The 24,452-nt window shown below is 43.8% G+C and overlaps 1 protein-coding gene across 1 annotated transcript in view; it reads right to left on the reverse strand.

Moving 5' to 3' along the window:
- Positions 1 to 2,400: 2,400 nt before the first annotated feature.
- LAMC1 (laminin subunit gamma 1) overlaps positions 2,401 to 24,452 on the reverse strand; it is a 105,742-nt gene continuing 83,690 nt past the window's right edge. The window contains exons 14-28 of the mRNA XM_036342250.1: positions 23,145 to 23,390; positions 22,488 to 22,641; positions 21,774 to 21,916; positions 20,613 to 20,791; positions 19,251 to 19,407; positions 17,492 to 17,697; positions 16,690 to 16,769; positions 15,022 to 15,159; positions 14,333 to 14,477; positions 12,954 to 13,103; positions 12,599 to 12,713; positions 10,582 to 10,781; positions 9,416 to 9,574; positions 6,924 to 7,023; positions 2,401 to 5,393 (exon numbers count right to left, since the gene is read on the reverse strand). Coding sequence (XP_036198143.1) covers positions 5,137 to 5,393; positions 6,924 to 7,023; positions 9,416 to 9,574; positions 10,582 to 10,781; positions 12,599 to 12,713; positions 12,954 to 13,103; positions 14,333 to 14,477; positions 15,022 to 15,159; positions 16,690 to 16,769; positions 17,492 to 17,697; positions 19,251 to 19,407; positions 20,613 to 20,791; positions 21,774 to 21,916; positions 22,488 to 22,641; positions 23,145 to 23,390 — 2,429 coding nt within the window. The 3' untranslated portion in view covers positions 2,401 to 5,136. The remainder of the gene's footprint in view (positions 5,394 to 6,923; positions 7,024 to 9,415; positions 9,575 to 10,581; positions 10,782 to 12,598; positions 12,714 to 12,953; positions 13,104 to 14,332; positions 14,478 to 15,021; positions 15,160 to 16,689; positions 16,770 to 17,491; positions 17,698 to 19,250; positions 19,408 to 20,612; positions 20,792 to 21,773; positions 21,917 to 22,487; positions 22,642 to 23,144; positions 23,391 to 24,452) is intronic.

The raw sequence follows: 24,452 nt of genomic DNA on the forward strand, positions 1-24,452 counted from the left end.
TGGCACTGGGAATGGCTATCGTGAGGCTGGAGCTGGAGGAACGAGACTTGCAGACCAGATCGCATCACTCACTGGACGCTGGCTGCTTAGCTGTGTGTGTGGCGTGTGCAGTGCCATTTGGTGAAAGACAACAGTTGGTTTTGCTTATCGTCCTGCAAATCCCTGCGTAGATGAGTGTGTTGAGGGAGCAGAATGTTGTTGGAAGGAGGCAAGGGAGGGCATTAACAAGTATCTCTAAACCTCCCTCTCTGCTCACAGCAGGGGAAAAGTAACAGAATAAGGAGAAAAGGCAGATGAGGAAGGATGACTATGTTCATGTCATCGACACAAGCTGAGTAACTACACCTCCCAGCCCTGAGGATGTGACTATGAATGATACAGACCTGGGTCTTGGGGAGGGGGTGGTGGGTGGAACATCTGATCAATAAAATGTGCCCAAGGGCTGTGCTAGGAGACAGAACACGGCTGGGATGGGTAGTGGACCTCAGGAAGGAGTGGCTAGTTTCAACACAGGAGACTTTCCTGTATTGGGGAGAGGAAAGGAAGGATGTTCTAGGCAGAGAGAAGAGTTACAGCAAAGACATGGAGGTTTTTGGTTTTTTTTTTAAAATATATTTTTATTGATTTCAGAAAGGAAGGGAGAGGGAGAGAGAGATAGAAACATCAATGATGAGAGAGACTCATTGATCAGCTGCCTCCTGCACACCCCACACCGGGGACTGAGCCCGCAACCCAGGCATGTGCCCTTGGCCGGAATTGAACCCGGGACCCCTCAGTCCACAGGCCGACACTCTATCCACTGAGCCAAACCAGCTAGGGCGACATGGAGGTTTTATAACAACACGAAATGTTGGACTTTCTCAGATTTGAATTGCAAATCGGGGACTTTGAAGCTTTTCTTTGGACTTCTGCTAAATATTTCCCTTTCTTAAGCATGCATTTAGAATGTCATTTATTCATGCAGAGCAGATGCAATCCTTCCAGGACACTCAGTACGAATATAGGACACGCTAGTTGGCGACTCCTGAACCAGGGGAGCCTCTGAGAGAGAGATTACTAACTAGGAAGTTTCTTATTTTTCACTCCAACGAGGAATACTCACTTCCTTTTGACCTACTTAGTGTGAATGGGCAAAACTGTCTGCCACTGACCATTTCTCACTTGTTTCCATAAGCTATGGGCCTAGGGACATCTGATGTTTCCTCGGGCCAGGACTTTCCTCACCTTAGGAAGAAGGTGCCACCTGCTTTTCTACCTCAGGACCCCTTGGTCCCAGGGGTCTTCTTCGGCATTATTCCACCATAAGCTTCATGGACGGAGTTGGTGAATTCAGATTCACCGGGACTACGATGCTTATTTAAGGAGTAAGCCTCTGGGGATTCTTTGGATCGCATGACGCTGGTGCCAACTTTGCAGAAACTGTGGAAACAAAAGGAATTTAGGAGCACGTTTTAAAAATCCCACTCATCCCGCGGACAGTCGCTAGAAAGGATATATTTGTATTTGAACCGGATCCTGCAAACAAACTAAGAGGAGGTGTGTAGGAGAGCTAGTAACCCGTGCCCTCTAAAGCTCTCGGAGGGAGGAAGTCGAAAGGGAAGTGCTCAGGCCTTTCATTACAGGTTACGAAGTTACAGTGATGCAGAAGACGGGGAAGGTGGCGCGTCCTCCACAGGGATGCGGGGCTATCAATAGCACTGAAGAGCGAACCAAAGCCCACCTGCTGTCTCTGTAGTTCCAACGCTGCTCACCTGGTCTCAGGTGACTCCAGCTGGCTCAGCCCTCCAGGCGGGCAGAGGTACGATGAGCAACGCCTGGCCTGCTGGTCCAGCACATTATTTACTCCCCTTCTCTTTTTATTCCAGGTGTTTGGGTGTTTCTCATCATCTGAAGAAACCATCATTAGCTAAAGACATGTGAGTATTCAAAAGGCGAAACAACTTGTTACATACAGCTGCTAATGTAGGAAGCCCAAAGAACTTAAAAATAGTCCTCAGTAGTCATTCACCGAGTGTTGAGATGACACCAGGGGTAAACTACAGACGGCAGGCCCATGGCCTGTGTTTGTAAATAGCTTTACTGGGATGCAGCAGCAGCACTCATTTGTTCACATGCTGTCCATGGTGGCCTTTCTCCTACCATGGCGGAGTGGTTGTAACAGATACTGTCTGGACTGCAAAGTCTAAGACAAATATCTGCTATCTAGCTCTTTACAGAAAAAGCTTGCCAACCAGTGGGCTATAACGAACTACCCCAATCTGAGAAGGGTAAGAGAAAAAAATTTACACACACACACACACACACACACACAGAGGATTGTTCTTATGAAAATAAGTAAACACCTTTTAACACATCTCATGCTCCCCAACCCCCGCCGCCGTACTCAAGACGCACCAAATATGAAGGGTTACAAATATTCAGATTTTATTATAAATAAAATACTGGTTTTTTAAAACATAAAAATTGCCAAGTGTTGCATTTTATTCACCATCCTGGAGAGCAAGACTGTAGAAATGAAGGCAAACAGCTCAGGTGAAGGCACATGTGAAAGGGCCACACTTGGAATTAAAAACAGAATCCCAGGGAGCAGCTGTCTCTGCCCCTGTGACACCCAGCATTCCGCAGCAGCCACCCTGTCGATTGTACTAAATTGTAAAATACAGATAACTGGAACTATACAATGAAACAATGGCTATATTGCAGGGGTGTAGTCAAGGTATTGTCTTATAAAGAACTTTCATTTAAAAAATAAAATTCTGCTTACAAATATACCACACAGTTGGAGGAGAAAAGAAAAAGCCAACAACAACAGAATCAAAATATTTTACCGGGGCCCAAGACTCACTGGAGTGACCCTGACAGAGAGGCTGGATGGAAAACTACCCTGGCAGTCGATCTCAGGCCTCTTCCTGCAACCTTGACCCCAACGTCTATTAGGAAACCGCCACTTTGCCAGAGGAACTAGCTAGGAAACACTGCTGTGACAACTTGGCAAGGAAGAGCCATGGGTCCTGGGAGAGCAGGAGAGAAGCAAGAGTGAAGGCTTAGGGGTGTGCCCCGTGAAGCCACCTCTGGTCGCAAGGGGAGATGGGAAGGGGCAGAACTGAGCTAGGCGGCTCTCCCACTCTATTTGGAGCGCCTCCGCCATCTCTCCTAAGACTGACCCATCCAGCTCCAACCATTGCAGAACGGGCATCTGTAGCTCATTCCTGGCTAGAGCCACACCGATGTTGAAGATATCCTTCTGCAAAATGTCCCCACCCTACCATCCTCTGGCAGCCTGGCTTTCCTGCTCTAGAGCAGGCGTTAAGAGCAACACTGTGGTGCCGTTTAGGATCACCAGGGCTGCAGTGGAGCAGGGGGCGAGGGACTGGGATGCTGGCTGCGGCTGGAGGAAAGCAGGCTGATGTTCGCGTGAGAGAACGGGCATGATGCAAACACAAGGCAAAGAGCAAAGGGATGGAACAGGTCCAATCCGGAGAACCGCGGATGGAAGGGGCGGAGGTAATCAGACACATTGTGCCCGGGATGAGAAGTGGAGAGAAGTGAACAGACAGTGCCGCTCTAGAAAGAGGACCAAGTATATTTACATAAATTCCTTATTCTATAATCATGATAAACAACAAAAAAAACATTCACACAAAAATATAAATTTTGAAATAATTAATAGCACCAGTGTGTCAGATAATAGTTTCTTTTCCCCCCCCCGCTACGCAAAGTACAAAGTTGCATAGTGTTAAAGGCTATATATGAATCTCAAAGGCAGGTTGGTAGGAGGAAGGGGGCGTGTGGCAGGGAATTGTCACACTGTGATCTTAAAAGAAAACCACAGAGCTGAGGATCAAAAGTCGAGAAGCCCACTAGGAAACTCCACGTAAGGGTCTTCCCTCGACACTTAGAGGGAAGGGTTGGAGTGGGTTTAAAATCACAAAGTGCAGGAACTAGATGGTGTTGGCAGCTGTAGGAACTACTGAGGGCAAGTTATTTGCCACCTGGATTTGGCAAACACGTGTTTTGAGGGATTCTAGACGATGGGAACGTCGGGGGGTGGGGGGGGTGGGGGGGTGGGAATGAGGCTAAGGATCAAATATGTCATCTCTTCCCAATGGAAGAAAAATGGATACATGGGATCCTGACAATAAAAACTTGACCTAAGTTTTATCCCTTCGCTAGAAAAGACTGGGGCTTGTTTTTCTTTCGTTTTGTCAAGTTCTTAGGGACCAACTGTTTTCTGCCACATAACAACACTAGTTCCCATACCAACACACTAACACAAAGCTCTAAGAATCAGATTTGGGGGGAAAAATAACAACTTTAGTGGTTATCATATCCCTATTTCTTCTGCATAAATGCCATTGACAGGAATATCAAAAGATGTCTAGTGGCAAGTACAAGCTGCCCATCGAGACTGAAATGATCAGCTGCCCAAGGATCTGAAGAATGTTGATCTTCCTAGTCAATTGTTAACAGAGGAGAAGATGTTCGGCCCCACATTCTCCCGGACACTGTCGTGAACATCCTTACCCGGGGATGGCTCAGTGTCAAAGTAGCTAAAGCAAGTGGTGATGGCTCTCAACCTTCTAAGGGACCAATACCTTTGGCACAGGAGGTTTAGTTACTTTTGCTTACAAGGAGGAGGGTCAGGAGACGTGGATGCGTTTTCTTTAGCTATAGGCTGGCTATACTGGCCATCACAACGCTACAATGAGCAGCCAAACTTTTCCTTCATAGAAACAAGAGGACTGGGGTGGAGGAGGTTCTGTTGGCACCAGTGAGAAAGGGAGGGTGACTTGCCCAGCCCTGGCCCGCAAGGGTTCCCACGAAGTGCGCACGCCACTGGAGGAGGCCACTGCGAAAGGACACGTCCTTGCACGACTCAGAAGGGAAAGTGTGGGTCAGGGAGCACCGTTAAGTGGAAGAGAGACTCTGTTAGATAAAACCCTTGGTTCCCGATTCACGATGTTTCGTTTGCTTCTCTTAAACTTTGTGACTTTTCCTGGGTCAAAAGGACAGCGGTGGCGAGCAGCAGAGAAGTGGGGGTCTGAAAATGTCATCTTTGTGTGGAGGCACGCCCCGGCCTCACAGTGGCTCCCGGCGGCCGGAGGACTGCCTGCCTGCCAGCCCTGAGGGAAGGCACTAGGGCTTTTCGATGGACGGGGTGTTGAAGCAGCCGGAGGGTAAGGTCTTCCTGATGTCTTCCAGGTTGTGGATGTCCTTCATGATCTCCTCGATGTCCCTGTTGTAGTCCAGGATGGCGGCCTCCTGCTTCCTGGCTTCGTTCTCCAGGTCGGACACTTTCCTGTCTAGATCGCTGACTTTCATTTCGTCTTTGGCTTTGTTCAGGGTGCCTTCAATCTCGTTGAGCTTGTTCAAGTCCACGGTGTCCAGCTGCCCTGTAGAGTCAGAGAGGACCCAGAAGAGAACAGACATGTTCAGAAAGGATTATGCCTTCACTCCACAAGTCCCACCCTGGCCTTTTCACAGAGCCCCGCAACTGCCACTATGAAAAGGCGGCCTGCAAATGGGACTTGTCCCTGTCGTGCAAGGGCATCTTCAAGGCAAGCCAAGCACCCCGCCGACCCAACCTGGCAGGAAGGGGGAGAACATGAACTGAATACTGGGCTGGATGGATTTTCTGAGAAAATGGTTTTTGTGAAATGTTTCCTAAGTGCCCAGCCTTAGGACCTTAAACCTTGCTGTGGTTTTGAAGGTCATCTGGTGGCATTTGATACTTTTTCCACGTAACCTGTGTGTCATTTCAGTGCCATCTAATATACACAAACCCCTATGGGCTAGAACCCTAAGCCTCAGCACTGAGGTTCCAGGGAAGTTGAGCTGGTTCTGGGAGTCATGTCCTGCTCTCAGGAGTCAGACACTATGAGGAGTGCTGTGAGAAATGGCCAGGGCTGAAATGATGACATCATTTCGGCAAAGCTTCACTTTAAAACCAGCAAGAAAAAGAGGTTCTTTGGAAAGGAACTATTTCCATAACAAATGAAAGCAGACTTCCACACAAAAGTCAGCACTTCAGACATGCTGTACTTGATTAACTGCTCACAAGGCCATGTGACATCAGGGATTCTCAGATGTTAAGTTGCCCAAGTTTGCACAGCTTCCGGGCAACAAAGCAAAGATTCCAACCCAAGTCCAACGAACTTTAAAATCCAGCTCTTTCTTCCACAAAAATCGACCTCTTTTAGCTAACTTTCATTTTCAAACCCATCTGCTAGCACATCGTTTATTATTCTTGACATTTGAGACAGATAAAAAATATACCCCCACTCCCCCAAAAAAACACTGCCTAAACTTTAAAGGCTAGGAAATGAATGGAGTGCCTTGTACAGAGCTGCTGACTACAGTTTCCCACTTTATGATGAAGGCCACTGACAAAGGAGATCTGTCTTATAGGAAGCCTGCTCTCTATCAAGTTGGATGAAGAGAGGTCTCCTGTATATTTCCTTGAAAAAAATCAAGCCTTTTTTCCTTTTGACATGTAAGCGTCACCTCATCAGATTATCCTTCAATCGGCAAAGGAAGAGAATTCCAGGCAGTGGCGTCACAACCATTAGAAAGTATTCTTTTATCGCATCACTGAAATCCTCTAAAGACACTGCCAGCAGGATGAGTGAAGGATAAGCACTGTGCGACTGGATCCTAAACCTCAATCGTAAATGAGCCACCCTTGCTGGCAACACGTCTCCAAACTTCTGTTGAGTCCTGGGACCACGGTCAGACTCAATGCCTAGTCCGGTTCTATGGAAGGACCTTGTACGCACTAACTGGATTAATACAACCAAAAGTCCAGATTCAGTTCACACAATATTCGCATCATGTATCATCTCTGTTTTTGAATCAGCTACATCAGAGCCCAAGAACAGTACAAAGAATCCGGAGATTCCCTAAAGGACGCTTCGGCTACTCACCCAGCTGTTCCAAGAGGTTGTTAATAAGGTTGAGGAGGCTGGAGACGGAGTTCTTGGCCTTTCTGGCATTGATCTCGGCTTCCTGAGCAGCCTGGGAGGCCTGTGGGGGGAAAGGATAAATGATACACCTGTCCTGACAGTATGTTTTCATCTGCTTGAAGCACTTCTTTCCCAGTGAGCCAACTAATCTAATTTTCCTAACTCATAAAACCTCAATCTCTCACTGCAGGGCGTTTTTTTGTTTTGTTTTTTTTGGGGGGGGTGGGGAGACCGGGCAGGTACATCTTCATGTTGAGGATGTTGCTATTTTTAATACATATAACAGTCATGAATAGGCACTCAGTATGCCTACACTAACTGTGTTTGTATTTTAAAGATCAACATGATCTCCTTTTTTCACTCTCTCACTCAAAAACACATGGGGTTGTATTCATAATAAAATCCATCAGGCAGAAACAAGTTATTTTTAAAGAATGAGCACAAAAACTACATTTTTAGACCCAAAAACATGTCCTTCAGGACACTCTTAGGAGCCTGATTATTAGAAATGTCTTATCTTCAGGAAACTTTCATAATCAAGTGCCACTCTTCTATAACTGTCTCCTCGACCTGCATGTATGCATGCACACACGCACGCGCGCGCGCGCGCACACACACACACACACACACGCACGCTCACACACACTGGGCCAAAACAATTTACATTTTAAAAATCAACCGAAGGTAAATATAATTGGGAAAATTCCAGGAAACCTGAATAAATACACTTGGGCATGAGTCACAGGAGACAGCCAGGGAAGAGGAAGTGTTCAAATATCAGAGCACAGATGCTCTCGGAAATAAATCTCTCAGGACACAAGCGAGCGGCTGTGAGCTCCCTGCCACATCATTGTTTTCTTAGTTTTGGGGTCAAAACAACATAAAATTTTTGCATAGAAACAATGTCAAAATTTTAAAAAGGAAAAAAAAAGCAAGGGGTAAAAACCTTCCCATTAATCACAAATCAATGATTAATCTCTGGAAATCACAGTCAGCCGTTCCTCCGGAGCCTTCACAGGCTGCTCTGTGCACGAAGGACCGAGCTGTGGCCAAGAGAATGCTGCTGCCTGGGCCCTGCTGCCCCTTCTGGGAATAGCCATGAGCCTGCGCTCTTTTGGTTAAAAAAACAAACAAACCACCAAGTCACAATACTGGCCCAATGCTGGCCTTTCAGGATTGATAAAAATGTAGATAGGATAGTGTGTGTGACGGTGAGTTGTGCTCTTTAGACGTTATTTACCGAAAGGAACAACAACAAAAAACTTCCTTCTACCCTCTGAATGGAGGTCACGGTTCGATTCCCAGTCAGGGCTCATGCCTGGGTTGCAGGCTCTATCCCTACTAGGGAGCGTGCAGGAGGCAGTCGATCAATGGTTCCCTCTCATCATTGATGTTTCTAGCTCTCTCTCCCCCTCACTCCCTCTCTGAAATCAATAAAAAAAATTTTTTTTTAAAGAGAAAAGAATACGGCCTCTTCTTCCAACCGGCTTTAAAACGAATGTTTCTACAACCAGATTACAGATGAAATCCGGAGACCCTCATATGAGAAACACCTATTTTTATTAGATGGGAATTTCCAGTTGGGCCACACCTTGCTACGGAAAATGAAGACAATCCAAAAAAACCCACAAAAAACCCACAAAAACCCATCAAAAAAAGCATAATAAAACAGGGTGTATGCATAGGGATGCTTCCTGTTATCACTTCCTAAATGTCTTCTCTACCTAGATAAACTGCCTAGTATTTCTCCTTCCCATCCCAAGGCGAAAATGACCCACAGTGAAGGGCCTGTTTTTTAGCAGGACTGGAAGTGCACAACAAAATGAGTTCATGTCCATCATTCCTGTGATTGTGATCAGATGGAACTGGGAAGGAGTACTAGTATGTTCCTTGTGGCTTCATTAAAGTCTTTCAAAAGCAAAATACAGCATCAACCGTTTTTAGTTGGGCTATGCATTCACAAGTCAACTTGGTTACAAATGATGTTATCACACAAAAGGTGAACAATTAAATGGGATGCAAGTTTGGGATGGATTGCCAGCTTCAAAAAATGTCCTTTTACACCAGAAGCGGGTCTTTGCCTCAAGGGAGCAAGTGCTGGGAGAACAACAGTAGGATGGAAATTGACTTTTCATTGCATCCTTTTTTGTTCCTTTTTTTACTTTATACCCTCTATGAATTACCCATTCAAAAATATAAACACATACTGTGAAATACCCTAAAGCCTCAGATGTGCAAAACAATGTTTCGATTTTAACTGAGAGCAGCTTTGGGACAGGACAATTGTGCAACCACCTGGCAGAACATCCAAATTCTTGGTCTTCTATGTAAGTTACTAACCCAATTCCTGACTAGGAAACACAATGGAAAACGGAAGTCCATATGAAAGAGACTCTTTTTTAATGAAATACCCTTCCCTTTCTGCCACGAGCACCTAGGTCAATGTTGCTTACCATCCCCGCCATCATCATATCCTGGTCCGCGTCATCTTGTTTTTTCTTCAGCTCCTTTTCTGCTTCTTGTAGTTGTTTCAACATATTGTTCACCTCATTATCCAGGTCTGTCACTTCTGCAAAAGTCCTTTGAGCTTCTGCCTTGGTGCTGGTAGCATTCTAAGCACAAAATAAAGAATGGTTAAAAAACAAAAACAAAAACCCCACCACATTAACCTGTCAAATGGCTTAAAAATACAATCCAGAAAGAATAGGGCAGTAGTTTATACTGGATGTTGACTTGCATATTGAGTTTATCGTTTATTTTTTGTCTTCTACTATTCCCATTTTTAGTTGAGGTCACAGCTGGCAAATGCTGCACATTTTCATGGGGTACACTTTCCACCACATCATATTGATTAGATTCTTTCACTTGGATACATTTTCAATTCAAGGCTGGCCTTGTTCTACTTGGCAGTTCATCATAATGTACAAAAAGACCATAATCCTGAAACAGGAATATTTCATACAATTCAGTTAAGCGGAAACTGACTGTTCTAAAGGAACTAAAAATGTGTGTTATTCTCAAATATGTAATATTAGAGTCAGCACCAATCCTCCTAATAAGACAAGTAGATTGACCTGTAGGTAGGGAAAAAGCCAGCCGAACAATGAGTAGAAGAAGCCAGCAATGGCAGCTATAGGAATTCTAAACAGGTGGGGCTTAGGTATGGCCAATATGCTTGAATGAGCAGCTTCAAAGATGTATTGACTTGGCACTCTATACAAGATTGAAAAAAAAATGTCAACAGTCCAGGTCAAAGAACTGTACTGATTGAGGAAGAGCCTCATTTTTTTTTTTTTTTTTTTTTTGTAGGAAGGGGCTCTATGGGTCCCTGAAGCCATCTACCTGCTCACAAACTCAGATCCTGCCACTGAGACAGTAGAAATTTTAGTCAAAGACCCTTTCCACGGTTCTCCTTCCTAGATCAGCGGAGTTGCCTATTCTACTGCCTAGTAAAAAAAAAAAAAAAAAAAAAAAAAAAAATGACAAGGTTAGCTTAAGATCATTTTACTGAGGCCAAGGGAAAATTTCCCAGGGCTCTTGAGGGTCTGGAAAGAAAGGGGAAAATAACTCAAGAAACACATGAGCGAAGACTTTGTTTCGAGAAGAGGCACACACACACCTGCTGGACAGCGCTGGCGATCCTCTCCGCCCCGTGGGCCTTGTTCTTAGCCTCCGTGGCGTCCGCCGCCGCGTTGCCCAAGGCCAGCTGCGCCTCCCTCGTCTTTTCATTGGCTTCAAATATGGTCTGGTTGATGGCGGGGATTCTCCTTAGCGCCTCCTCTGCAGCAGTCTTGTTATCATTCACTCGCTTATCGAAGTCTAAAACAAGTTCAAGGAACGCATTTGAACTAGACACTCAACAAACCAAAGGGAAGCTTCCAGGGAGCTGAGCCTGGGTTTTATGTTACAAACAATGAAAGTCCGGGGAGAAGATGAAAGCAGCATGGACTGAAATCTCAGAAGAACAAAGCGCACAGTTCTAGGGGCGGGAGAGTCAGAGGAATGAACATCTAGCTCCAGAAGGCAAATTCTGACCCGAGAAGTGTACTTTCAGGCGGAGTGCTAGGCACGCCATCACTACCACCTCAACCCATACTAAAAACTGTGGTTTCCTCGTGTCCACTATGTGCTAGGTGCTGAGTGAAGAGCTTTATTGTGTCTGTGATGCGGGCATTGTACCATGTTTATATGTGAGAAAACTGAGGGTTAAAGAGAGAGGTAATTTCCCCAAGGGTTCACAGTGAGACGGGGATCGGCGACTCGAACTCAACCCCACTGACACTGGGACCCTACAGTCAACCATCCTTGTGTCAAGCATTAGTATTCATAGAGCCTGTGGCTGCTTTATCAGAGACAAATCCAGGACCACACAGTGCATTCAGAACATTTCTTTTTTTAAATTTGGGTGAGAAAAGAAAACACAAATATTGAGATGCAAATGGCAGAGAAAATTAAAGATCATCTCCATTTTCCAGGAGAGGTCAGCTAAATAGGCTTATCTAGGTTAAATAAGTCAGCCTGCCAAAAAGTTTCCTTTTCCCCCATACTGAAGGGTGCAGGAGTGAGATGACATGAGCTCTGATTTTCTTCTTTGAAATACTTCAGAAAAAAAGTAAAGTGGGCCCTGGCTAGATGCTCAGTTGGAGCATTGTCCTATGCACCAGAAAGGTTTCAGGTTCGATTCCTTGTCAGGGCACATATCTAGGTTGTGGGTTTGATCACCGGTTGGGGTGCATACAGGAGGTAACCAATCGGTATTTCTCAGATTGATGTTTCCCTCTCTTCCCCCAGACAATAAATAAAAATATATCCTGGGCGAGATTAAAAAGTTGGATATTGGGGGATGAATTAAGTGCAGTGAAAATCATAACTGTTGAATCTGGATGACAGTATACGGAATTTATTCTACTACAATAGTTTCCCCCTTATCTGTGATTTTGCTTTCCACAGTTTCGGTTATCTGCTGTTAATCACAGTCCAAAAATATTAAATAGGGAATTCTATAAACAAACAACTCCTAAGTTTTTCCCAGCCGGCGTGGCTCAGTGGTTGAGCTTTGACCCAGGAACCAAGAGATCACTGGTTCAATTCCTGGTCAGGGCACATGCCCACGTGGCAGGCTTGATCCCAAGTAGAGACCATGCAGGAAGCAGCCGATTGATGATGTTTCTATATCATCAATGTTTCTATCTCTCTATCCCTCTCCCTTCCTCTCTCTCTGAAAATCAATAAAAACATATTTTTTTAAAAAGAAATTTCAAACCATTCCGATGTGAATCATCACTTTATCCAACCTAGGGTATCGTGCAGTATGTGGAATACAATAAGATATTTTAAGAGAGACCACATTCAATTCTTTTTAGTACAGTATATTGTTGTAATTGTCCTATTTTATTAGTAGTTACTATTGTTAATTGCCTACTGTGCCTAATTTATAAATCAAACTTTATCATAGGTATGTATATCTAGGGTTTGGTACTATCTGTAGTTTCAGGCATCCATGGGGGGTCTTGAAATATATCCCTCACAGATAAGTGGGATAACTATTATTTTTCAAAGAATCTCATGGTTAAAATTTTTTAAAAAAGAAGCATACAAATTGCCCCTGTGACCCTTGTTATCTGACCCTTTCATACCTTTCAGGTTGTTGAGAATGTCATTGGCTTCTTGTAAGGTATTTCGTCCCCGTTTAGCAGCTTCTTCTGCAAGAGCCTTGGCAGCATCAGCTCGGGCTAGGAGCTGGTCGGCAGTCTGCAAGCACAGGGCTGATCAGAGGCCAAACCAGCCAAGGTGAACCCCCTCTCTCCTAACAGATCAGGCACTGCCAGGCAGCACCCAGCAGGCTGTGCCTGGGCATCCTGCACAGGCGCTGCTCTGAGTACGCCGTGCTTTGCTGCCTCTGCTACTGTGGTGACATTACAGACACGGCTTGCACTTGGACGGTTTCAGATTTTGCCCCGAGGAATGGAGCAACCTGCAAATCAAACCGACCTGCTGTTCAACCTTGCCGCCCTCCAGAAGTTTCTTCACTTCGAATTCCTTCCCTCTCATGTCGTCTCTGAGGTCCTCATAATCTTTTAACTTTTGGTCAATCAGACGGTCCAGATCCTCAGCTTCCTTCTTTATCTTATTGGCCTCATTCTGTGAGAAGCAAGTAAGATTATTTTATTTTATATCAAACAAATGGATGAAGAGGCAGGCTTAGCTACTCTATTATACTTAATAGGTATTCTTAAAAGAACAGCATAGGTCAAGATATGGACCTTATTTTAAAATCGAGGTATACTTTACACGTGGTGAAATGCACAATGCTTAGTTTGATGAATCTAGATAAATATATTTACCTATAACACCCCAATCAGGATACAGAATATTTCCACCCCAGGAAATTCCCTGTATCTCTTTCCAGTCAATTCCACACCCATCTTTCCAAAAATGCAGCTGCCACCAGTCTGATTTTTAGTATCATCGATTAGTTTTGCCTATTCTCAAATTTCACAGATGTGTACATATACAGTATACTCATGTCTGAAAAGACCTAAACCTTTATGGTAAAAACAAAGTCAATGCTGTGGATGTAAGAAGTGTAATTTATAATAAATTTTAAGTTTTAACATATATATATATATATAATTTATCCAGAGCCTGGAATGAGGATTTATGATTAGAGTACAGATGAAATAAAATACTACTACCAATTCCAAAATATTTTACCTGACCTTGAGCATCTTGATGTAATTTCTTCATTTAAACCATTCTATTTCTTTCTCGTTCTCAACCAGGCAGTGCCTGGGAATGACGGTCTAGGTCAGTGATGGCGAACCTTTTGAGTTCAGCGTGTCAGCATTTTGAAAAACCCTAACTTAACTCTGGTGCCATGTCACATATAGAAATTTTTTGATATCTGCAACCATAGTAAAACAAAGACTTATATTCTTGATATTTATTTTATATATTTAAATGCCATTTAACAAAGAAAAATCAACCAAAAAAATGAGTTCGCGTGTCACCTCTGACACGCGTGTCATAGGTTCGCCATCACTGGCCTAGGTGTATACTGCTTTAATTAATCCAAACATGTTATAATTTAGACTTATATTAAAGACTTGGGAGTGGCTATTCATATCACTAAAGTAGTCTTTGCTATTTAATGTTTATAATCACAGGATTCTTTACCTCAATCAGTTCTACTATGTATCTAAAAGAGAACTCGCCTTAGCGGTGAGTCCGTGGGTGTACAGTTGTGGGCTGGTCAGAATAGCTCTTACCCTGACTCTGTGTGTGTAGGGAGGAGGTGAGGGGGAGGGGGAGGTGAGTTTGTGACACAGTGACAACCAAAGCCCTGTGCATACAGGTTGTCAATCCCATACCTCCAGGGCTCCTGAGTCCACAGGTGACAGCTGGGACACGCTGGCATAGATCTCCACAGCTTTCTCACCGGCCCTTTTGGCCTCCTCATGCACTCGGGCCGCTTGCTTCTCTAGATCCTGGGAGATGTTCTTCGCTTGCTCATACCTAAGGGACAAGAGATGGGATTTCGTGAAAAACTCAGATGCTTTTGGCATCTTAATATTAAGCGGATTCATTTCCGTTTAAATCACTATGAGGGTATTTCCAAAATCTCAAAGAAAATGCCGCCTTAAACTGCTATTGTTTAATACCAACACAGCTGAAGTTTACATTTCATCTCATCAATTCTATACATAGCATTTGGTTTACCTTATACTTTCTCATAGCGACACTTTTTAAATACTTATAACTCAAGTGTATTTTCTCTCTGTTATGATTCTTTTCCTCTTCTGTTTTCATTTCTGCAGAGTTTTAAGTATCATGGCTAGTCTTATCATTTTCTGCAGTTACAGTAATCGGACCAAATAATATCTCCATGGCTCTACATCCCCAGCTCTAATTATGGGACCAGGTGAAAAGCAGGATAAGCAAAAGAAACCTTAGTGCATGAACGCATACCCTGAATCCGCCAGCATCTAATTTTTCGTTGAACTGGTGTTACTTACAAGAACACCTGAATGGCTATAAGCCACTTTTAGATTTCACTCACTTCCTATTAAGCTCTTCAATCTCAAATGCTGTTTGATTTTCTCCTGCCAGTGTCCTCAAAAGCAGATTATATGCCTCAGTTGATGTGTCATTGGCTGTCTGGGCCACCCGGACAATGTCATCAGCTTCTTGTTTATGGCTGTATAACAGAAGAAAAAACAAACCATGAAACAGAGTCATCTGATGGGGAAAGCAGTGGAAATTAGGGAATGCTTACCTTATTGCACATAATAATGTATATATGCATCCACAAATATTAGAAAGTCTTATACATTTGGAAATTTATAATCATTTTAGTGGGCCTGAGTTTACAAGTAGCATTCTGTAATCTGAGAAAATGACATTTTCCAAGAAAATTAATGATATAAAATGTATAGGAACAAATATTTATATTTCTTCAAAAACTTACCTACAATTACTTAAGAGTGATTTATATATAAAACCATGTCTGCTAGCAAGAACGCCTGTATCTACTCATAAACACTAATGCCAGACCTACTTTGGTTCATTTGCTACACAGTCTTGAAATAGCTTTGACTATTCAGATTTCGTACATGCAACCCCATTACTGGCCAAGAAAAGCAACTCAACACCAAATGGCAAGGAACACATCAACAGGCTCCCCAGCCAAATAAATGCATTTTAGATGGGTAACCGCTAAGGTATTTTTCTTCAGCTCTAAAACTTCGTATTGTACTGCAATGTCCCACTGCAGTATGTAGCCATTCATTTTGGTATGATAAACTTTCCTTCAAAATTCATGTATGAAGTACACTGGAATTAACTGATCTCCAAGACCTGATGTTCTTGGGAGCTTTCCATACTGTTTTCAGCTGTCTTCTTTTAATCAGAAAATCCAGCTATGAGACCAGGAATGCTCTATGAACTAAAGGACACAGCTCACACATTCACATTCACAAGTAACAGAAAGAGAGCACATGTTTCAGCAAAATGCCAATGTAACTGCTCTGGACACTGAGGATAAAATTCCAACCTCAGGCTTACTTAAGCCGCCATGAGGTCGACAGCTGTTCTGCAATGCATTCAACAAACATTTATTGAGTGCTTACTGTATGCCACACATTGTTTTAGGCATTGGGGACTTCAGCAGTATATAAAACACAAAAATGCCTGCCCTACTGAGCATACATTCCAGCAATTTTATTTAAAAAAATTTTTTTTAACTTGATGCCCTCTACAATTTAAAGTCTTCTTAAGAAATTACATTACACTTAATTTAAAAAAAAAATTCAGGAATGAAATGGTCTGTTTTCTTTGGCTGATTTTCAAATGTACTATGGCTTAGTAAATGGTTTTTCCTGAAGCTTGAAAATTAATCATTTTTGTTAAAAATAACTAAATTCTGCTGCGCTTCTTAATAATCTATTAACTTTAAGCTTTTGAAATTAAACATCTAAAAATGTTATTTTTTTCAGATGTGCAAACATAATTTCCCTTCAAGCCATCATACTCTAATATCCAAAGTAAATATTCTAATTTCAAAGGAAAGGAAGAAAAGATTACATGCAGGCGATAACATTCCAGAAAAGAGAGCCAAAGTTGCGAGGGAGGGTGATGTGGAAAGAGCTTGCGGGTGCAGGATGCGGGCACACGCCCACACCACAAGAAAAGCCACAACTTCACCACGGAACAGGGGTCTGGCCATTACCGTTCCGCAAGCCTCCGCGCCTCTTCCGCCAAAAGGGTCATGTTGTTCGGGTCCCCAGTGGACTCTGGCTGAGCGATTGACTGAAGAAGAAATAAACAAAGCACTGACTTAAAAGGACTGAATTATTTAATTTTAATAAAGCAAGTGTCAAAACTAAATTTTTAAAAAATGTGTTTTCATGGATTTCTGAGAGAGGAAAGGAGAGGAAGAGAGAGAGAGAGAGAGAGAGAGAGAGAGAGAGAGAGAGAGAGAGAGAGAGAGAAACATCAATGAGAGAGAATCATTTGATCAGCTGCCTCCTGCACACCTGCCTACTGGGGATAGAGCCAGCAACCTGGGCATGTGCCCTTGACCAGGAATTGAACCATGACCTCCTGGTTCACGGGTCCATGCTCAACCACTGAGCCATACTGGCCAGGCAAAACTAAATTGTTATTAGTGTCATTTAGCAAAAAGAATGTCTCTTCCTAATTTCAGAGATCTTCAATAGCAGCCTCCTTGATTGTAGTAATTACTTCTAATTTCAGGAAAGGATAAAAGAAATGACGATTGCCTGCAGCCGTAAAAAAGAACAAAGCTAGAGAAAGGACCCAGATGTAGCTTTGGTTCTGATCCAGTTCCTGGTAACTGTTTCATGACTACTATGAGCAACGTGGCTTCCTTGCTCCATGTTTAGAGACAAATATAAAGACGCAGGAGTCACGTTAGCTGAAGGAGTGAACACTCCACCGACTGTAGCAGACCTGCTCCAAATTACCAAGGGATGCCCCCACCCCCACCTCAGAGCAGCACAACCACTCACCACGTTGGCAACAGCAGCCTTTGCTTTCTCAAGTTCCTTGGACGCAATTTCAATCAACTGCTCTGTGCTTTCCACCCGGGCACGTGCTTGCTCAGCCAAGTTTCCAGTCTCTTCAACGGTATTCCGGATATTCTGTAAACGGCTAATTTGGCTGGATAAGGAGTTATTCACTCTCTGGAGGCGATCCATCAAATTCTGGTCCACATCTGCAATGGCATTGCGGAAGAAGGTGCATGGATTACTGGACGGGTCGGGGGGACAGGTCACCTCACATGGGATCCGAGGCACTCGTGATCCTTACTCGTCCAAACACAGCAGCTTTCTGACGAGTTTCCCCACAGGCAGAGCCAGTCCTGTGCCCAGTGACATTCGTCACAGTGTCTGTCTGTCCCACTGACTCTGAGGTCCTCTTTCTCACTCATCACTATATCCCCCGTCTCAGCGTGCGGCCACGACTTAAAATGTTACAACCAAAACAACCAAAAAACACCTCACGTGGACATAAGCTCTTGACATCTCGTTTTCTTTTTCTTAAACATTTACCTCACAGAACAGATTCTGGATTCTCGTATACAATTGACCCAGCCAAAAGCAGATGCATCCAATTACTTCCTTCTCTACACCAATAATTTTTATCGAGTCAAAATTCTAGGTATTAGAGATAGTGACAACAAGGAATAAGCAATCTGTTAAGATTTTGTTGACCTGAACTCTAAGACTTCTCTAACGCCACGTGGAAACAAATTCATACACCCAACAGGGAAGTCCACCATTGCGGTCCCAAGTGGGATAATGTTGACGCGCATTTACTGTGAGTGCCTATGAACCGGCATCTCAGAGATGGAGAGCCCCAAAGCAGAGTGACCTCAGCCGGATGGTGAGCACCTTACTCATCTTTTCATTATTGTTGTTGAGCACAATGCTTGGGATACTACAGGCACTCAACACGTGTAGAAAAGAACTGGTCCAAATGTAGGAAAGAGCTAATTCAGAGTAAGAAGTAAACATCTAAAGTGACTTAAAAAGCAAGTAAATTATTTTAAATAACATCTTTTTTTTTTACATCTTTTACTTTCAAAGTTTCAAAAACTGTTTCTTGTAAAGTCAATAAAGTATCTATTCAACTGTTTTCTTAATCTTAAGTCAACCCCTTTTCTGCCTGTCACCAGTCTCATCAGATGATGTACATAGAACTGGTCTACCAAATTGGGAATGATATTAAAGATGCACATAATATGTAAAATACATACTTTTATATATACTAGCACAAGTGCTTGCTAATTAAACAGAAAATTTCCTAAGTAGACACTAATTTCCAATCTTTGCTTTTGTAAATACTAAGTGTTACACATTCAGTATCTGTTTAGTCAACGCCTGACGCCCATAACTTTTCCTCACAAGAATCCTTTCTAAGAAAATAATAAAGCTGTGCCTAACATAAACTCTTAGTCACTAGGATGATAGAAAATCAATGCTACAATTTTCTACTTAAAATAATGCACACCTTTAATGCTTTTTAAAGAAACTATTTAGAACACTTTGTAATGAAAAAAAATTATAAAACAGAATTTTAACGTCTAATCCTTCTTGATGTGTTTGGAGAATTTTTTATGTGTACTTAAACCATTAAGTTGACAGGTTCTTGTAAGACTACAAGTAGTTTAAAAATAGAGAAAGAATTTTATAAAACCATACAGATTCACCTTGAATTGAGACTGGCTTGCCTCATGGAAGTTACCCCCTGTTGGGTCCTGCATACCTTTGACATCCTGAGCCTCACGAAGGAGGTCCATCACCTCTCTCTCTGCTTCCTTCAGTCGATCCTCGAAGGCTTGATCCGGCACCACCTCACCCCCAGTGCCAAGGTTTGCCATCAGAGTCTCTAATTCCTGAAGTTTCACCCGATGATCAGCAACCTAAATATAATGAAGGGAGAAGAGGAAAAGGTAGGACATACAGGTATTCCAGAAGAACTCAACTGTACTTCCTGCAGGAATACAACTCAGAGGGCACTCTATAACAAGTAGGTCCAGGCACTCCACACATGCCCATTCCATTGACTTTTTATTTGTATTTAATTAATAAACACAAGTTTTATTTTTCACTTACAGTTTACACTCAATATTATCTTGTATTAGTTTCAGGTGTACAGTCCCCCGATATTTCCAGTACCCACTTGGCACCATATAGTACAATGTTATCGACTCTATTCCTAGGCTGTACTTCACTCCTTTGACTTTAAACACTATGGGCTGAGGATTCTCCAGCTCCGCCTCTCCCTTGCCCTTCAGATTACCTTTCTGATATCTCCACTTGGCTCTCCAATAGGCATCTCAACTTAACATCCAAAATTATACTCTCAAGTTTTTCCTCTTAAATCTGTTCTGAGTCATCTCAATAAATAATGCCTCCAGCTACCTTAAGCAAAATATCCAACATCCATCCCGACCCTTTTCTTTCCCCATGCTTGCCCACTCTACTGACCTACCCCACAAACATACGTTTATCCAGTTCAATCTAGGCTTCCCCTTTGCCATCCTTCTTCACGTAGCAGTCAGAGCGGTCTTAGAAGATGAGTCGGCTTTCCTAGCTTAAAACTCTTCGGTACATTCCTATTTGATCTGGTATAGAATCTAAATTCCTTACCCTGGTCAACACGTGCAACATCAACTGAATCTACCTACCTCTCCAGTCTGATCACAAACTTCTCCCTCTTCATTCAGCGGGTTCCAGGCACCTCCCAGTGTTGAGGCTTTGGTACCCGTGTTCCCTCTGCCTGGATCAGCCTACCCTCCACTTGCTTGCTCCTTGGTATCCTTAAGATCTCACCTGAAGTGAGTTTCCTTCGAGAGGCCTTGGATAAAGTAGCTCCCCCAGTTTTTTTTTGTTTTGTTTTGTTTTTTGGCCCCAATTCTTTTGGGCACTTATCTCAGTTAAGATTTCTTTACTTAAGGTTAATAATTTATCTCCCAACGGGAGCCTGAGTCTTTGAGAGCAGGCACTGTGTCTACCTTGTCCACCATTTTTTCTCTAGAGCTCAATGCACAGGGATAGGCCATTCAACATCTGCACTGTGAATGAATGAATGAATGAATGAATGAGTGCGCTGTTGGCAGCTCACCTTATCCTTCACCAGCCGGTAACATGCTGGACATTCCTGGCAGCCAGGCCAAGACCGATTGTAGAAATAGTTCTCTTCACATTGGTCACAGCGATTTCCCACAAAGCCTTCTCTGCATTCACAGCGACCATCGTCTTTGCACTGGAGTGAAAGAGACCCCTCAGGGTGGCAGTCACAGGCTGCAGAATAAAGGCAAAAACAGGACAGAATAAGGAAAAGAAGGAAGAGTGCATTTTCTCTGAACACGGGCTACCAATAAACTGATTGTAGTATCATGACAAGTAGACTTTTTTTTTTTTTAAAACAGGCTGACGTAGGATTTAAATGGTAAAGTCTGCTTAGTTGAGAATACAGACATTTTTGTGCCAACAATAAATTTTAAAGTAAAATGTACATCCTTTGGAGGGCGACACGTTTCATGTCATTTAGTAATTACAGAAATTAGTCTATTCAACTGATCAGGGCCCTTTCCGTGCACTTGGAGAAGTCATCTCCCCGCTGTTTAATATTTCTCTCACTAAGGAGCTAGAAAACCCAAACGCTAATGCTTATATTATATTATTTGCTGGTCTGTTTACTCACTTTGTTCTCTGAGCAGAAAGTCAATGACTTATGCTACGTTCCACAGGAGAAATGAAGGAATTCGGCAAGCAAAACCCACACTGTTCTGAGGCCTAATTCCAGGCAAGTGTTTATGCCAAGGAGCAGCAGCTGTTTACATGTAACTGCACCAAGAGCGCCCCAAGGGTGGGAAGCAACTGCAGCCAGCAAGTCAACAAACATGTTCTGAGCAGACTCCCTCTCCGTTTCATCATCTGCACTAAGAATGTGATCAATGACATGTTTTACTGGGCACAGTGGGACACTCGGTAATCACAGGGAGACTTTTCTTTGGAAAAATAGAAGACCGGCAGAAGGAAGAATCAGGAACACGATAAAAGAAGACATAAAGAAGGTGGCTGCAAAGAAACCAGAGAGGCTCTCAACCCCCAGAGTTTGAGAAAAGGATAATATTCACGGAATAAAGCATCGATGATGATTTAGGGACGGCCCTGGCTGTGAGCTGTCGGGGAGACGGGGGCTGTCGGAGTTCTTTCTGGACGTACGGTCCCAGCTAGGATTAGGGGAGACTGAGAGTTCTATGCCATCAACGCCCCTTACGTTTGCAGCCTTCGGGTCCAAAGCCAAAGTGGTTGACCTCACAGCGCTCGCAGTGCTGACCGGTGATGCCCGGCTGGCACTCACACTGGCCAGTGCGGATGTCACACTGTCCGTTGGTGGAACCCAAAGCATGGCAGTCACACCTGAAATGAATACAGGACATTTCTCAGGTGAAAAAACAACAACACACAGAACAGACTTGAAGCAAACTTCTTTTTCCCCCTTTCAGCATAAAACTGATATAATTTGTAACAGAAAACAGAATGTTGAGGACTACTGAGCCCCTGAGGTTCAGGTAATTTTCAGGAGTTCTATTTGGAACCTCATTTCCTAAGCCAGCACACAACCACTGTTATTCCACCACTAAACCCACCGCCTGTGGCTCTCCGACCTGGCGCCTCCTAGGCTCCGACCAGGAGTTTTGAAAACAAGAATTCCCCAACTGCCACTCTGCAGGTCTGAGTCTAAACATCTCTGAAAGGACCTTGCCATTTGTGTATTTTTAAAATGCTGCTCAGGTGAGGCTGCCCCAGCCAGGGCCACGGCATCTCGCCTTTCCCCCATTAGCTTCATTACAGCTCTCCAGTACTGCCTCCTGCATCAGGCTCTCGAGTAACTCCTGAACAAAGTCAAGCCCACGACAACTCGTGAACATTCATCTCTTCCGATGAAAAGAGCGAAGATCACTTCTACCAAAGGCCCCTGACGCCTCACCTCTGGCAGCCCTGCCCGCTGTGCAGGTTGTAGAATCCAGGTTCGCAAGCTCCACAGTCCCGGCCGGTGACGTGGGGCAGACAGTCGCACTGGCCGGTCACGGGGCTGCAGCCACTCTGCTGCCGCGAGGTCCCGTAGGGGTTGCAATCGCAGGCTAAGGCGGGAAGAGAAAGAGACGGCAAAAGAGTCAACTCACCCAAGAGAAACACAAAAATGCAAACTTTACAAATAGACTCTTTAGATGTGTGTTGTCCAGTGCAGGAGCCACCGGCCACCTGTGGCCGTCGAGCACTTGAAATATAGCTGCTCTGAACTGAGATGCTGGAAATGTGGAATACACACTGGATTCCGAAGACTTGGTGTGGGGGAAAAACATACATCTCCATAGTGTATTATTACTGGTTACTTGTCGAAATGATAACATATGTTAGCTATATTAGGTTACATAAACTGTATTACTAAAATTAATTTCACCTGTGTCTCTTTATTTGGATGTCTCTACTAGAAAAATGTAAGTTACATAAGTGATGTGTAGCTATTTCTATTGAGCGGTGCAGCTTCAGACCAAACAACTATAAATATTTAAAGAGACCGACCACACAGCGAGCTCTCAAAATGAATACAATTTGGGACAGCATCTGGCCGATGGCTGATCACCTTTGCATTTGTCTGCCGGATTGGGAGCCAGAGGATTTCCAAAAAAGCCGTCTTTGCACCGGTCACAGTAGAAGCCGGCGGTGTTGTAGATGCACTTCAGGCATTCTCCCGTCAGGCGATTGCAATTTCCAACGGCGTTGGGATCGATGTTGGCGTTGCACTGGCACAGCCGGCAAAGCCTCACGGGGCCGTGTGTCCCCTGAGGGTCTCCAAAGTAGCCATCATCGCAGAGCTCACATCTCTTACCTGTGCACGACACAATCGGATGTTAAGAAAGAAAGGCCTTAGGTGTTTCCGGTGCTACTGGTTATGAAGAGTCTGCTTACAAATTACCCTGGTGACAAACAGCCGAGTGTAACCACTGATTGGGAGGCAACATGGTGCAGTGGACGTGGCACCGGCCTAGGAGAGCAGAGGACCTGGGCTGCGGTCCTGGCACTGTGACCGTGGGCACCTCCCCAGTTCCTCACCAGAGTGTGGCACCTGGTTTGCCTACTTCAGCTCAACTGTCCTGAGGATTACCTGAAATCATACACTGAAGGTGCTTTGTAGGTGAGCCGGGCTCAGGGTTTATTAACCTCTCCATTCCCAAGGGCTGGCACATTCATATGTTTGCTTTGTTGATGATATTAAGAGAAATGAAAAGTGACTCTTGATACCATAAACCTCCTATACAACAGGGTGAGTAGGATCATTCTCTTAAAAAAACAAAAGGCTAATCTTTGAGCAGCATCAACTAGCACAGAAACTGAGCATCTTAGAAGGGAATCTGGAGATCATTTGCCACCCACTTCTATCATAGCTAAGGGATCAGAGAGAGAGGTTAAATTACTTGCCCACAACCAAACAGCTGATAGGTAGTGAGAGAGACGGAGCTACAATTCAGGGCTCTTCCTACCACACTAAACTCATGACTCTGTGAAGTAGGGAGAGATGACAGTGATGTGGACCAGGGTGGTGGCGGCAGAAGAAGTGAAACATGGTTAGATTTAGGTAGAACCAGTAACACTTGCTGGCTGACTGCGTCTGGGAATCAAGAATATGCCTAGGATTTTAGCCTGAGCAACGAGGTGGGAGGTAGTATTTTTACTGAGATGACCAAGATTGGGGAGGGAACAGGGTTGATATAGGAAGAAGAAGAAATCAAAGATTTAGCGTGGATTTGCTTAAATTTGAGATTCCTTTAGCCATCTGAACCAAGACCACAGAAGAAAAGAATCAGCAGATTCAAATTAGCAAGACCTGAAGAGAATTTAGTAAAGATACCATCTACCCAGGTATGGGCAGAGTATAGGGAAACCACAGGAG

The sequence above is a fragment of the Myotis myotis genome, unplaced genomic scaffold (genome assembly GCF_014108235.1).
Source record: "Myotis myotis isolate mMyoMyo1 unplaced genomic scaffold, mMyoMyo1.p scaffold_m19_p_18, whole genome shotgun sequence".
Classification (NCBI taxonomy): Eukaryota; Metazoa; Chordata; class Mammalia; order Chiroptera; family Vespertilionidae; genus Myotis; species Myotis myotis.